General features: G+C 35.2%; 3 protein-coding genes across 3 annotated transcripts; 1 reads left to right on the forward strand and 2 right to left on the reverse strand.

The window, feature by feature from the left end:
* Window positions 1-939: 939 nt before the first annotated feature.
* LOC140806059 (ubiquitin receptor RAD23d-like) lies at window positions 940-5,816 on the reverse strand. Its single transcript, XM_073162502.1, has 12 exons — window positions 5,601-5,816; window positions 4,457-4,618; window positions 4,211-4,264; window positions 3,582-3,658; window positions 3,440-3,484; window positions 3,170-3,347; window positions 2,855-2,995; window positions 2,655-2,720; window positions 2,531-2,578; window positions 2,332-2,438; window positions 2,137-2,215; window positions 940-1,239 (listed from the first exon to the last, which is right to left on the reverse strand). The coding sequence occupies exons 1-12, from the start codon at window positions 5,664-5,666 to the stop codon at window positions 1,123-1,125; spliced, it is 1,140 nt and encodes a 379-aa protein (XP_073018603.1). The 5' UTR covers window positions 5,667-5,816; the 3' UTR covers window positions 940-1,122.
* Window positions 5,817-7,145: 1,329 nt separating this feature from the next.
* Window positions 7,146-9,209, forward strand: LOC140806060 (small ribosomal subunit protein eS7-like). The gene is made up of 6 exons (XM_073162503.1): window positions 7,146-7,282; window positions 7,797-7,916; window positions 8,005-8,078; window positions 8,170-8,293; window positions 8,611-8,793; window positions 8,885-9,209. The coding sequence occupies exons 2-6, from the start codon at window positions 7,842-7,844 to the stop codon at window positions 9,002-9,004; spliced, it is 576 nt and encodes a 191-aa protein (XP_073018604.1). The 5' UTR covers window positions 7,146-7,282; window positions 7,797-7,841; the 3' UTR covers window positions 9,005-9,209.
* A 1,599-nt stretch (window positions 9,210-10,808) lies between these two features.
* On the reverse strand, window positions 10,809-13,710 carry LOC140806061 (mannose-6-phosphate isomerase 2-like). Its single transcript, XM_073162504.1, has 5 exons — window positions 13,225-13,710; window positions 12,732-12,899; window positions 12,111-12,320; window positions 11,501-11,767; window positions 10,809-11,364 (listed from the first exon to the last, which is right to left on the reverse strand). Exons 1-5 carry the CDS (start codon window positions 13,537-13,539, stop codon window positions 11,032-11,034), a joined length of 1,293 nt encoding a protein of 430 aa, XP_073018605.1. The 5' UTR covers window positions 13,540-13,710; the 3' UTR covers window positions 10,809-11,031.
* Window positions 13,711-14,093: the final 383 nt, after the last annotated feature.

Raw genomic sequence — 14,093 nt, forward strand, 5'->3', positions numbered from 1 at the left:
ATATGCATCTAATGCATTTTTCTCAAAGTTGACATGCTCAACCTGCGATGGAATTACAGTCAAATGTATTCAGAAGCAAGCTAAAAGGTTGACGGAGTACGTTATGGCTGTAAATTTCATGAATGAGAATGGATTCTTGGTGACTGAACTGGAGCAGCTGGAAGACATCAGATTGTACTTGGAAGCATCCTACTTCGAGAATTTCTTTGACAATGGCAATCCTGGATTTGGCAAGATCGGCCCGAATATTCAGTTTTGCTGTTGTTGATTGCCTACCGATTAAAGCAAGCTTCATCCTTTTTTTTCCCTTTTTTCTTCTGTTGTTTTTACACCGTTTTTTTAAACTTATGAAGCTCTGAAATAGTTCCGCAAGAACCCTCGGAGAATTATGGCTCCTGTGTTTTGGTTTTGTTTTTCCCTACTCTCTAAAAGGAGAGTCGTAAGACACACGTATACGGATGTTTCTTCCACTGAATTGGTCTCGGGTTTCGTTGTTTTATGAATTGTTAGGACATTTTTTCGTCATCTTCTCAGAACAAATCCAGAAGTTCGGCTCGGTGTATGGTTTCTCGCTGAGAATTTCTTTTTTAGTCGCTATCCAATGGCACAAAGAATCTATGGCATGCTCATTTGTTTAAAACACGAAAAAAAAAAAACAAAACTCTATTTATATGGTAATTAAAAATAAAAACAAAAACAAAAACACAATTACTTGCTTATTTCCGAAGATAAAAGGTCACATAAAAATTAAGCTAAAATCTATTAAATAAAACCTTAACAGATGAAACCATGAGGAACAAAGCTTAAAAGTTAAACTACTAAAAGTCAAATAAGTTTCGGCTTAAAATCAAAATCTGAAGGATGCCAAAGAATATAGCTTGAACCACGCTGATACTAAATATCGCAGTTTCGTTAGTTACTACGACTTGCTTCTATATCACTGGCGAAGTAATATGATCGGATAAATATAACCATGAACAAATAGATGAAGTATTTTCAAAACTGTCAAGTCTGGGAAAGCCTCTGTGAACGATAAATAAAAATTAATCCACAAGGCAAGAATGTGCACATTGCACATAACAAAGCATGCTTATAAAGGGAGACCATTCCATCCACACAACTTCACTCATCGAACTCATGCATATGATCTAAGAGGTAGTTTGCAGCCAACTCCTCGTTCTTGTTGCACGCAAAATATACTTCCAATACCAAAGCTCGGTCGAACCCCATCGCTTCAAGCTGCAAAACAAAACACCATAGTTGTGTAATTGAGACAATTGTGTTGTTTTGTTCATGGCTTTGATGCATTTGACTTTGAAGAAGGCATTTGATAATTATATGATTTGAAATTATATTTTGTTGGAGAGATCATTTCAATTCCTTTAAAAATATGTGGAGAAATATAAGTACCTAACAAAAATTTTCACCAAAAAAGACAATGAATTTTGAGTTGTGAAATTGAAAGCCATTTATATCAAATCCATGTAGCCAAACGCAGTTATGGGGGCCTAGCTTATATATCAAATAGAAAGAGAGTTTCTCGGTGGCTTTTATTGGGGTTCCATAATCAAAATATGGAATTGGATGTGTGCTACTATCTTAAAAGTTATAACTAATAGTAATGAAACAACTAAAATTTTTTGGGCCCTACAATAATCCAAGTATCACATCACGATCATTGTATCACATCATCATCATAAAACATTAGCTACACTTGTTAATCTCAACACGTAATAATTATTAATGACATTTAGATTGTGGTTGAATTGATGATTTGTATTCGAGAAAGTATTTGAAAGAATGATTTGAAATGATTCCATATTGAGATAAATTTTAAATCCACCATAATGATTAAAATTAATTAATTGAGATCTGAAATTCATTCTCAAGTGGATTTACCAAAACAAACCAATTAATTTGTTTCATGGATTTGAAATTCTCACCTTCAAATCCATAAATCCAAATGTACCTTAAGGTGTTTCCCAACAGTTTTGAGCTAGAAGATTTTTTCACCAAGAGGAGATAATGGTAGTAGCCAAATGAAGTTGCCGATGAATGCGATCGATGCACATGAACCTCAAAATAACAAATCAACATATGTTTACACAAAATTTGGTTTTAGCAGGAAAAACTTACACGTTCAATTGCTTCACGCTCTTCTGGCGTGACAGTGATGGCCTGCGGCATCGCTTCAGCCATTTGTTCTAAAATGTTCCTGGTTGCATCAAAGTTACATCCAAAGCTCAGAAAAAAATTCATATTTGGGACTAAAACAACTTGATTTTATATCAAGTAGAATCAACATATGTAAACTATAGCAGATTTTCTCACCCCTCGCCCTCAACAGGTTCATTTATTAAGCGTAGAAAATCAGCCTGATGCTCTTGGATCATTCGAACTAATTGTGGATTTTGTTTCCCTAGTTCTTGAAGCATGGGCTGCCGGAAAGAGATGTTTACAAGGTAAAGTTATCACTAATATATTAAAATCCATAAATTGAAACAACTAATTAAATATGCAACACAAGCACCTGCAAGATTTGAGGATTGGCTTGCACCAGGGCTCGCAGTGATTGAAACTAAAAATAAGAACAAGAAAATCAAAACACATAATTTGTAGTGGAAACCCAACTTGTAGAAAACCATGTTTGGTACCTGTGGACTGTTCCGAAGGAAATCTAGGGCACCGGCACCAGCATTTGAGCCGACGTTAGGAATACCCTGTCTCCATAAAGATGCGCACACAATTATTCTTGTTCTTGATTTCTTCTTTAAATTCATTTAATAACTGCTATCCTTTTAGGTTCTTTCCATTAAAGATCAAACGATATCTCAGAGATCGGGAAAAATCCTACCTGTGGAAAAAGGTCCAATGGATTAGCATTGGGTCCAGTCGAAGGTACTGCTGGCTGTGTAGACTGGATTGGAGGATTCACCGGCTGCCCACCAGCAGGTGTTTGCGCCGCAGAAGCAACTTCTGCTTGCTCTGGAATTCCCTGAGATTAAACTTCCGCTCAAGGTTATATAATCACATGGTTATTCAAGATGGAAGAAAAGAAAAATCAAAAGCAAGCCACAAAATATCAAACCCATGCTGTTGCATCTCACTGTCGCATTCTGTATTTCTCTATATAATAGGGTAAAAACAAAATAGAATGGTGGGAACTAACAGAATAAAGGTATTCAACTGCTCTCTCCGGATTATTATAAGCAGCACGCAGTGCACGAATAACTGTATCTCGATCCCAACATCCACCACCCATATCAAGGATCTGTTGAACAGCACCCTCCAAGTTATTTCCAGCGACAAGATTCGAAGCCGCTTGACCATACACATCTGTCACTGAGCTGTTGAACAAAAATGCATTATTCTGTGTAAAAGTCTAAAGTAAAATGTGAACATTAAGCAATTAATAAATAAACAGACAAGTTATACTCACGGAGCGGGAGCGGGAGCGGGAACAGATTCAGGACCTGACTGTGGACTGCAAATGCAAGAGATGGAAATTCTTGATAAGGACATGAAGTCAAATTTTAAAAAAAAATTAATGTTAGTTGAAAACTAGACCAATGTGAACTCACGGTGCATTAGTTGATACAGGTGCCGGACCTGCAGTTACAGGCTGTGTTGGAGGAGGGGTATTACTTGCAGGTTGGGTCTTTGGGGACACAAAAAAACCAATCAAAACATATAAAAGTATAAAATATTTCAAGAACTTTAAATCCTCATCAGGAATTTAAGCCTACATTTAGAATAGACAAGTCCAGACAGATGCCACCACTCAAACTTTGCAAGGACAAATGCATGCAAATTATCAGGTTTTAGTATATGACTTCAACAAAACTGCGAAAATATTTTTTGTTTAATATGTTTGGAAATCGGAAAATTTGTGTCTCCTTTCTTTCTTCTTGTTAAAATTTTTTGTTTGGGTCTTGATCATTTTATCATTTTTATGAGGTGTTTAGACAAGTCCGTTGCTTAATTTTATCCTACAATTGATTTTAAGTTTACCATCTTATCATCATCTCCAGGGAAGAAAAGGTAAAAATAAAATAAATCACCTGCCTCTCAAGACACTCCACCTCAAATGCATAACTCACAATTGCAACTAAAAATATCAATTATTCATAAGATAAAAACTTGAATATGAAAAACTCATAAAACACTAACCTAGTAAGAAACTGTGGAAAATACATTTAGACGGACTTACTGTACTCGCTGGAGTAGCAGATCCAGTTGCAGCTCCACTTGATGATCCCTTGTTCTACAAAATTCCAGAGCACATATAGTCAACCATAAATTTAACTTTTTTGTCATTAATATGCCCATGTGTTAGGTAGCATTTGTATCTTGTTTACCAACGAGTTCTTAAAAGAATCTCCATTCACATGAAATCCCAGAGTAATGGGGCAGGAGAAGCTACAGAACTCTCCAAATGACAAGACAGTCAATTTACCTTGCTCAACATAATCACCACAAAACTTTTTTCTGCAACTTTGTTCTCCTCCAGTGTTGTATTATCTTTAAGAACCTTCCCTTGATGAATCAGCATCTGTTGAGCAGCTGGGTATACATCAGAACCCTGAACCATTTCAATAATTTTCTTCACATCGGCCACCTACAAAGAATGAAGTATGGTAAGAGAATAGATCCCATGATAAATGATAAAAAGAACCAAGACAAATGCATATGCAAGTTCCCATTTGAGGAGAGCTATAATATAATGGAAAGATATTTGAAAGTCTTATAGTATAATTTACCCCGAGGACTATGGTAAATGATCCCATGAAAAGGTAATCTAAAACAGTTTTCAGTTTTCTTTAGTTTTCTAGATGTGAGTCATGTGACTAAAACCACATTCTTTCCCTTACTCCATCCTTCTTATACATACAGGACAATATTCTGCATTTATGTGGCTAAACTGCAGTGTCTCTAAACCACCTCATAGATCAACCAACACTAATCAGTTCTTCCAAAACAAAAAAATATGAAGATTTTAAAGAGATTTGAACGACAATATATTAAACTTAGTGACATTGGTGTTAAAATAATCGGATAGCAAGACAGATCTTGAGTTCAGGTAGCAGTAGATACTCTACCCCATGAGTCCATGAGACGTGCATCTGCCATCATCTTGAGCAATACATATTCACGATAAAAGTCAAAACTTTAAAATCAAAACCAAGAATTATGACCCACAAGCAAATCACTGGGGAAAAAGGAGCTCAGCTCGCTGAAGAAAAACAAAATTATCTCCGATTGCATTTATAATTAGAATAAATTACCACGTCAACACTAAAAAATGCCAATTCAGGGCCCTAATTACCCTCTCTTCACCAAATACAATTAGAATCAAATCGAGCCACTAAAGACACATTAACGAAGATATCCGCCAGCACCAAAGGAATATTAATTCAAATTCCTGTTGAAATTCGGAATAAACGCCACAAGAATATAGATATGCCAATTCAGAACCCTAATCACTCCCCAATCAACGACTACAACGAAAATCAAATCCAAGACATCCAGCTAGGCCAACATATGAAGTAATTCGTGTACAGCAACGCAGAGAACAGGGAGTCAGAGAATTGATCCCATACTGTGTCATCGGGTTTCACTTCGATCTCGAAGTGTGTACCCTTCAGAGTCTTAACGTAAATCTTCATCTTCTTTCTTCCAACTTCTGAATGATACTCCTGAGAGACGGCCCCGATCACCGCCGCCCGCAACGACGTGTAGAACACCGGGAGCTAAAAGATAAAATCTCAACTCGCGAAGGCACAAGCCAGACTGCCAGAGTGTACTACTGACAGAACTGCAACGGTCAGAGTATATATACAAGAGGGAGATAATGATTTGGTAACCAAGCGGTAACTGAGAGGTTTCTTAGACCCAATTAAATCCCGCCGCGTGTTAATGAGCTGGATCTCTGCTTGCTCGCAAGTGATTTTGCTTGTGTTTAAAATCAAAATGCTGAGACCGGGCTTCTAGCCCAATGGTCTCATCCGTTGGATTAGCTGGCCTCCCACCTCGGGTTCGACCCTCTCCCCTGCGTGAGTTGTAATAAAAAAAAAAAAAAAATCAAAATGCTGTATTAATTAATAATTAATAACTATTATTTATATTTTTGTAATGTCGTGCTTATTTTTATATATTTGAGATGATTTCTTTTATTTCAGATCCTTTATAAATTAATATTTCACACTCAATTAAAAAAAATATAAATTAATTAATATTTAGAGTATTCTTGCAAGCTTATTTTGTTTGGGATTTGTATGAAAAACAATCACATGGAATAAACATGCTGCATGAATTAATTATATTAATTATATTTAAAAAACGGGTCAATTGTGAAATGGTATAATAGATTTCTATTCGTGAGATGAGTTGATCCGATCCAAAATTATCATGAAAAGTAATATTTTTGTCATAAAAAATTATATTTTTTCATGAGTTGGATCGGATCAAAGATCCATCTCAAAAAATTGACTTGTGAGACGATCTAACAAAATTTTTTGTTTTGCAAATCAAGATATTATATTAAGGTATCCATCCATAGATAGTTTTAAATTAATTAGAATGATTATTTAAGTAACACAATTTCAACTATTTTTAAACTCATAGCGTTTTTTAATAATTTTGTAGTGATGATTTGAATTGAAATAAATTTTAATAATATCTCTTACGGTTAAATTTGAATAAGAATTAAAATATTTTTATATTTTAATACATAGAATGTATTGTGTATTTGTCAACATTAAACATTATATTGAATCACGAAGAAGAACAATTTTATATCTGTATAAAAAAATTGATAGTTGTTGTATGATAATATTATAGAGAGTAAGTATCTTATGAAACTGTATCACGATTCTATATACATGAGGTGGAATGATTCGATCTATATTTATAACTAAAAGTAATACTTTGAAAATAAAAATTAATATATTTTCATCTACTAAGTCGGGTTGGAGATTTGTGTGACAATTTTATAAGAGTTTATGAGTGTTATAAGTATTTTCATAATAAAAATTTCGTTTCATAATTTTTTAAGATATTAAATTTTAAATTTGGTTTAATATTTGAAAATATACTCGATTAATATTTGGAAATTTAGATCAAACTCTGCATTCAATCCCAGCCGTCCGATACCTAGGGTTTCAAGGTACATGAATTAAACCCCCCAAAATTTTATGCTCTTGATGCTCCAACCGCACAACTGTTTGTGAATCTTCAGCGCCGAATCGAGGGTTCCTCTTGTTTGGTCCCTCATCCTCTCAAGGTACGCCTCGTCATTGAAATTGATCTTCATCTCATCAATTTCCTCCCAAATATATGGGGATTAATTCTGTCAAACTGATTGTGTGCCAATTTCTGAAAAATTGGTATTTTTTTCGTTATTTTGCATAGAAATGGCTGAGTATTCATTTGTTATTAATCTGTTTGCTGAGTTGTAATAGAACTTGCTTTTATATGTGCAATTTACATTCTTGTGCTTTAATGTTTTCCATTTGGTTATGTTGTTGATTTTGAGCTGTGGCAAATGGCTGTCATTGTTTGATTTTTAGAATCTTCGTGATGGTATATTTTTTTGGAATGAAGAAATCGTTTAATCAAATTGTATTAATAGTGGGATTAACATTATGCAGTATTTTTACTGTTCGACTGCTCAGAGGCTTGTTGCCCTAACCATGTTTTGAGAAATTTACTTAAGTTTCTGAATAGCTTCTACCCTTAATTAAAGAAAAAGTTCAAAATTATTGGGAATTTATCCAATTTTTGTGCTTGAAACTCAGAAATAGTGGGGAGGCTTCCTTTATCGGCATAAAGGTTTTATCAACATGTTCACCGCCGCGCAAAAGATTCACAAGGACAAAAATGCTGAGCCCACTGAATTTGAGGAGAATGTTGCCCAGGTCCTTTCCCACTCTTGCTTTCTGTTTTTTTTTTGTCCTTATTGAAGATATGCTTCATCATGATATGCATTTTGTTGCATATATGCAGGCTCTTTTTGATTTGGAAAACACAAACCAAGAGATTAAAAGTGACTTGAAAGATCTTTACATCAACTCCGCATTGTAGGTTCTACTTGGCTGTGTGTTTGCCTTACTTTTGTGACCAACTCCTTTTGTGAAGTATGTTATAATCCAATTCCTTTATGTTTTACAGGCAAATTGATGTTTCTGGAGGCAAGAAGGCGGTGGTTATTCATGTTCCTTTCAGATTGAGGAAAGCTTTCCGCAAGATTCAACCCAGATTAGTGAGAGAACTTGAGAAGAAATTTAGCGGAAAGGTAAGATTGATATAAACAAACTGTTTGCTGCATAATCCAACATAAGTTTATGAATTAGTTCGACGAGTTTTTTACATTCAGAAAAAAAAACTGCAAAAAATCATTATGCTGGGAGATTCAAATTATAAATGTACGATCATAACATTGTAGTTTGTAATTATCAAAGTATACATGTATTATTGTCTTTCCAATTTTATAGCTTTAAATAATAGTGAAGTTTTTAATTATCTTAACACCATAAACTATTTCATATTGGAACAATGCAATATTTACTTGACAAATGTCATTCAGCCACTTGATTAGTCTCACTTTCTCAGGAAGTTGTCCTTATTGCTACGAGAAGGATTTCACGCCCACCTAAGAAGGGTTCTGCCGTTCAAAGGCCTCGTACCCGCACTCTTACTAGTGTGCATGAAGCCATTCTCGAGGATATAGTTTATCCCTCTGAGATTGTTGGTAAGCGCACAAGATACAGGCTTGATGGTTCTAAGATAATGAAGGTGATTGATTTTCTTTTCTTCTTTTTTTTTTCTTCAATGTTCCGCTGGTGTTCTGGTTGATGATGTTTTTTTTTCCTTCTGCTAACTGCAGGTCTTCTTGGATCCTAAAGCCAAGAATGATACCGAGAATAAGCTAGAGACTTTTGCTGGAGTCTACAGGAAGCTCTCAGGGAAAGATGTCGTCTTTGAGTTTCCAATAACAGAGGCTTGAAAACCTGCTGTTGGTTATATTTTTTTTCACCCTGTCATTTTTGCAGAACTGAGTTGAGAACTATTTTTCAATCAGTTACGAAAGGTTCTTTGGAAATTCAATTGGTTGTTGCAATATAGCTGTTATGGTAATTTTCCAGTCTACTTAATCAGATAATTTCATGCCATCTTGGTGATATTTAAAGCTACTACTTTATTTTGGTTCACTGATTGAGTTCAAATGGATTGCAAACGCCTGACTTAAACGTTGACATATTTCTAGAGTAGTGTCGTTGTCGCATCGAGGGCATCTGAAGATATGAATAACTAGGGAAAAGGATTGAAAATAGTACAGCATAATGTTACTCTTAGGTTGTGTTTTGTTGGTGGGTTGAGATTTCTAATAAGGCCTCTTTTTTTTTCTTTTTCTTTTTTATCGAAATTCTAAAACCGAGTGCTGCAACTTGGGATTGAACTAGATTTGATTTCAATTATTTCTGGGCTCGAAGTTTTATATGATCCATCAGATTGAATAGATAATTGAATGATTGGTTATGCTTATGATTTTGCGGAATTAGGATTGTATGTAATAATTATTGTGTTGAAGCTTAATTTATTTTATGCGGTCATAGACTTATAGTAAATATATTATTTTTCATTATTTTTTATGAGCATGGTTTGTAATCTTTAACCAATCAAATTAATCTATTTCAACGCCCTTCACTACTACCACTTATCTTTGATCTTTCCATGACCTGTTTTCGCTCTCCACCCTCAATCTTTTTCCCCCCAAAAATACAGTTTTCTCCAATCTTCTAAAATCCATTTTTGACAAATTAAATCAATAAGTTTTACGACATTTTCGATTTTGTGTACGTTGTAGTCATGCCTATTGCCTACCAATGCGATGATTTCTACCAATGTTTCCATCACCATTATAGTAGCCAATAAGACCAACAGTGTTCGAATCAGTTGAGTAGATAAGCCTGTTGTTAATAGTCACGAGTTTGATTTCTTCACCTAACATTATTTTCAGTTAAGTTGTTGCATTAGACTTGCGCAATGTGGTTTACTCAAGTAGAGTTTTTGTAGACTATGGCGTCAAGTCTTAGAGCTTATTCAATGTCTACTTGAAAGACAGCGGTTTTGGATTCTCATCAAAACAAAAAGGCCATCATCAATTTTTTCCTTGTTTTTTTCTCTTTGAAAAATGTTCCTTCTATTTTCTCCTCGAAACCCAACTTTTGAGACAACCCTTCGTATTTTTTCATTCTATGTCTTCCTACACGGCCTTCGTACTTTTTTGAAAAAAAAAATTGAAAATGAAAAAAAATGATAGTGCATTTAATTTGATGTAGAAATGGGGTATATTTATAAGTGGGAATTATTAAATTATTACTTGTGTGACAATTATTATGTGAAAACAATAAATTGTGACTGCACGAAGATTTGATACTGGCTAAACAAGATGCCACCAAACGACGGATGAACCTCTAATCTAGCTTTCTGTTCGTCTATAATAATTAAATGGCAATCAATTTTAACATTTTATATAACTTTTAGTTTTAATAAATTCAAAACATGATTCAATCTTAACATAATAATAAATGAAATCTAAAGTGAACTTCCCAATTCTGATTCTGTTATGCTTAAATGAGTATTTGGTTCGTGACCAACTCGAATATTGATGAATCTAGTGAGGGGCATGAATTTTTTGAACATTCTACTCAAATTGTTCACACACGGAGCTTAAACTATGTCAAACCACATTTTCAAACATAATCTAAGTTGTCTTGTGAACTGCATGAAAACAAGTTGGAAGAAGCTGAACCGTACAAAGTCAATCATACTTATTTCAAAGCGTTTACATTAAAATGTGTTATGTGGTAGAAAACCAGGGATCAGCCACACGTAGTAATACATTTCTATATACATATATATATATATATATATATATATATAGCCATGTACAACTATGGTAAGTATGCTAAGATTAGATGAAGCAGAAGTTATTCCTAAAATTGAAGGGAAAAAGAAGAAAAAAACTCCCTAATTTGGAGCAGCAAAATCTGATGGCTCGAAAAACTGGCTGTTTACTCCTGCACGATACAGATTCATACCTGAAGTAGAGGCAGCAGTGATCTCTATGTTTGCGGGTATAAACAACACATCGCCTTCGGTAATACACTCTTCAGATGACGCTGTACACAATGTTCCGGCACCAGCCATCACCACAAAAATGGAAGGGCCAGGAACAGCAGGGAAAACTGTTGATGTTTCTTGTGGAAGAATGCACTGATCCACCTCGAATTCATCAAATGGAGGAATGTATTTCCTCGTAAAAGGATTTGAAACAACCCCATATAGGATTTCTGGAAAACCCTGCAAGAAAAGCCTGGTTACTTGAATTTGTATGAGTTAAGTGTACCGCGTAAATTTACTTGGTACAATTACAAGAAGATAAATCAGGAAACAAGAAAAAGAGTCGATTATCATAGAACAGTAACAGCGTATTTACCTGTTTGTATGTGAGCATAGAACAGAGAGTTTGGACATCCCGGTGCTTTGGTGTAAGACCAGCACGCACGACGTTGTCAGACGTTGCCATGCACTCGACACATTCACCAGATATATAGGCATGAGGCTCATTTGCTCCCAGGTATAGGGCTTCACCTGGATTAAGTTTCACATAATTTAACAAGAAGGCTGCTAAGACGCCAATATCTCCTGGATATTGATTCTCAAGCTTTAAAACCAATTGCTCCTTATCGGTCAGCTCTGTCACCTATGAGAAATGCTGGTGAAAGCAATTTCTATGACAAAAAATATTGTAAAATGAGGTGAATATGTAATTTCTAGGCAAATCTGTGACTTTTTTTTATCGCATTGCATGCCTCTCCGGATAACTAAATTTCCCAGACACGGAAATCTTTGGAGAGGTGCAAGAATTATTTCCAAATCATTCAAGCAAGTTACTAGCCACATGCTGGTTTGGCAATTAAGGATGAAGTAAGAGAATAACCAGATTAAGTGGGCTGAACATTGAAATCACTTTTCATAATTACAAACAAAAGCATTGCAAAAGCACATATCGAGTGAAAAAAATTAAAAATGAGATTCCATGATACCTCACGCTTTCTGGTAAGTCGACTTATCAACTTGGAGATAACATCAGATATCACTGCCTCGTTAACCGACATGAGCTCGGTAAATAAGGTTTGCAAGATCCCTTTCCATTTCTTCTCACCATCTTGTTTACTCATATGTAACACTTCTGCACATGGACTGCCAACTACCTCAACAATCTCAGGGACATCGTGAAGGACACGCTTAAGTTCCTAATTACATGAGCAAATCATCCACATAAAAAATCAGAACTTTCAAATCTGATAAGATATGTGAACCTATGCTTGAATATTTCGTAGATGAATCATCTCCAATTAAATAGTTAATTTTCTGAATTGTCCTCGAAAATTCAGTAACTTCAATACCAACACGACGATGACCATTCTTACCTATATAATTCAAAACAAATATACACGAAATCTAAAGCTATAAAGGAGGATGAGATACATCCAGATTTTTTATCTATACCAACAAATTATGTAGAAGTTGTCAAGCATCAAACTAGTCGATCAATTGCAGAATACCTGCGCACAGTTCGGACATATTTCCGGAACAGTACTTACTGGATTTTCGGTCAACAATAAAACATCCCAAGAACTAACAATTTGAGATAATCACACTACCTCAATCCCAACAAACCCACACAAAGCCTCGAAGTGAGTAACAGCCAAAGCCATCTCAGGTTTGTGATTATCATCTTTGTACACTCCTGGCTGTTGCTTATGCAGGATTGCAGCCAAATCCTTGTCTGGATGAGCCTGTATTGACAGTGCTTTTGCTACAGAAAGTACCTAAAAACATGGACAAATCCTTCAAAAACATCACTTAATTTAGCAAACACAAGCAAGAATCTTCGATTCCCCATCAAGTATATCGCGTATAATTTTTTTCATTTCAAATTCATTACAACTTGTTAAGCACTAGTTGGTTGACGATTTCCCTCCAAAAACAGGAACTTCATGCCCCTCAATTTATTAAAACCTCCGTACAATCGTTTGAAACGGGACAAATAGAAATCACTCAATCAGAATCTTCAACTGAATCTCGATACGTACACAGAATAGTACTCCCAAACATCTAGTTATCAGAATAAAAGTTGGAAAATTTCTCGATTACCTTGAAGAGAAAAGGGAGATCGGGACCCCATTTTCTCAACACTTCGTCTCCAAGCACAGCCGGGTTCCGCTCAATCCACTCCTTCAAACTCACCAAGTCCCCGGAACCACCGTTAGCCACCGGCACGACGACGTAAGAAGGGCCGGAGTCGTGGCTCCCCATCCAGAACTCGGCATAGGGATCATCATCCCGGACCACTTCCCCACCATTCTTCGCGTGCAACCACGCTACGCTGGATTCTTTCCCAACTCTTCCCCAATCGTAGTTCTTCACACAGCACTTGAGCCTAACGATCCCTTGATTCTCAGTACCCATGGAAATGAAAGGAAAGCAAAGGTTTACTCACAGAAAGGAAATGGGAATCTGGGGAAATAGCAAAGGAGGAAGAAGATAGAGTTCATTGGTGGAAAAGGAGGAGTCTGGTTTTTGAAGAAATGATCGAGAGGGAATAGTACCGAGAGAGACAGTTGACCGCTCAAGAATTTCGTTAACGTTAAATTCAAGAGGAAACAAAATCAAGATCAATTAATTAGATACTTTTTTAAAAATAAAAAATATATTTGTATTTTTCAAAATTTATATAAAACAATTGATATAATGATGTTACTGTTTTATGTAAACAAAAATAGTAACTTATTATTAATTTTTTTGGATTTTTTTTGTTCAATGATAAACTCTCGAACTAATGCAATAATATACGAATTATGTGAGCACGTAAATCACATTGAACAAGTCATATGTGACAATCTCATCCGAGAATATGTTAGTAAAGATAATCGAACTCCTGATCAAAAATCAAATGTTCACTTACTCTATCAACTTAAATATCCATTAAAACGCCTCAAAAAATATATTCTTGTATATAAAGT

The sequence above is a fragment of the Primulina eburnea genome, chromosome 11 (assembly GCF_022965805.1).
Source record: "Primulina eburnea isolate SZY01 chromosome 11, ASM2296580v1, whole genome shotgun sequence".
Lineage (NCBI taxonomy): Eukaryota > Viridiplantae > Streptophyta > Magnoliopsida > Lamiales > Gesneriaceae > Primulina > Primulina eburnea.